The sequence below is a fragment of the Colobus angolensis genome, unplaced genomic scaffold, assembly GCF_000951035.1.
Source record: "Colobus angolensis palliatus isolate OR3802 unplaced genomic scaffold, Cang.pa_1.0 Scaffold16, whole genome shotgun sequence".
NCBI classification, from domain to species: domain Eukaryota; kingdom Metazoa; phylum Chordata; class Mammalia; order Primates; family Cercopithecidae; genus Colobus; species Colobus angolensis.
Window position 1 is genome coordinate 16,748,936 of NW_012114710.1, and position 946 is coordinate 16,749,881.

A 946-nucleotide genomic window follows, 5' to 3' on the forward strand; every position below is an offset into this window, starting at 1 on the left:
AAGGCCGGGCGGCGAGCTGGGGGTCTCAGGGAGGGGGCGGGCGTGTGCGGCCGGGGCCGGGCTACGCGGAGGACAAACAGCTGGCGAGTGTCAGGGTCTGGCCGCCTCCCCGCTGCCCACACGCACCTACCCGCGCCCGGGACGCGCATTTTCCTTCTCTCGCCACGAGTTCACCTGGGACTTTGCAAATAACTGTGCGGTGGGAGCTGCGCTCGAGCCTTGTCATTTGCTGAGGTTGGGTGGCGGTGCCCAAGGAAGTGAACTTATTTTGTTCCTTCACAAAGACTGGACCAGGCGGTGCCTTTCACGCGAGGAGGTTACGACCACGGACACAACCTCCTCTGATGCATTGTGCGAGGCAGCACCTCGGGCCCAGGGCAATAATCATTTCACAGAAAATGCACCGCCCCGAGTGTCTTATTGCTGTGATGAAATGGAAATTTAAATAAAAGGTCGAACACGTGCGTTCACTGGGAAGTATTGACATGGGTGTTACATCACCAGCAGCCAATCAGATAACTCCAGTCGTGTTTATACTTCTACAACCACCTTGTGAGTATTACAGTATGTCATAACGTTATAAATATTAGGCAGGGTTTTCCCCAGGAGCGGGGAGGAGTCTGCTTCTACGGACGTTGTGAGCGGCTCCGAAGATTGTTTAAAGTCAACAATTCATTTTTAAGACTTTTTGAACTGTGTACATTACGTGGAATTCAGATTGATTCCAACAGAATGAGCTGGAAATGAAATCCCACAATTATGATCGAAGGAGAGTTTTTTTTTTTCCAATTTAGGGCCCTTATGCTCCTTTAAAATATCTTAATAGGCTAAATTTAGAAAATACTAGTGTTAAGACTCATCTGACAACGTGAGAATTTAAGCCTATTTCAGATTAAAAAAAAGATGTTTTAAAGTTATGGAGGGGCTTTTTACTCTTAAGCAACAT

General features: G+C 48.2%; 1 protein-coding gene across 1 annotated transcript in view; it reads right to left on the minus strand.

The window, feature by feature from the left end:
• Positions 1 to 729, minus strand: part of ZBTB10 (zinc finger and BTB domain containing 10) — a 39,164-nt gene extending 38,435 nt beyond the window's left edge. Inside the window, exon 1 of the mRNA XM_011937142.1 lies at positions 131 to 729. Within this exon, the coding sequence (XP_011792532.1) occupies positions 131 to 226 (96 nt within the window). The 5' untranslated portion in view covers positions 227 to 729. The remainder of the gene's footprint in view (positions 1 to 130) is intronic.
• Between the last annotated feature and the right edge of the window lie 217 nt (positions 730 to 946).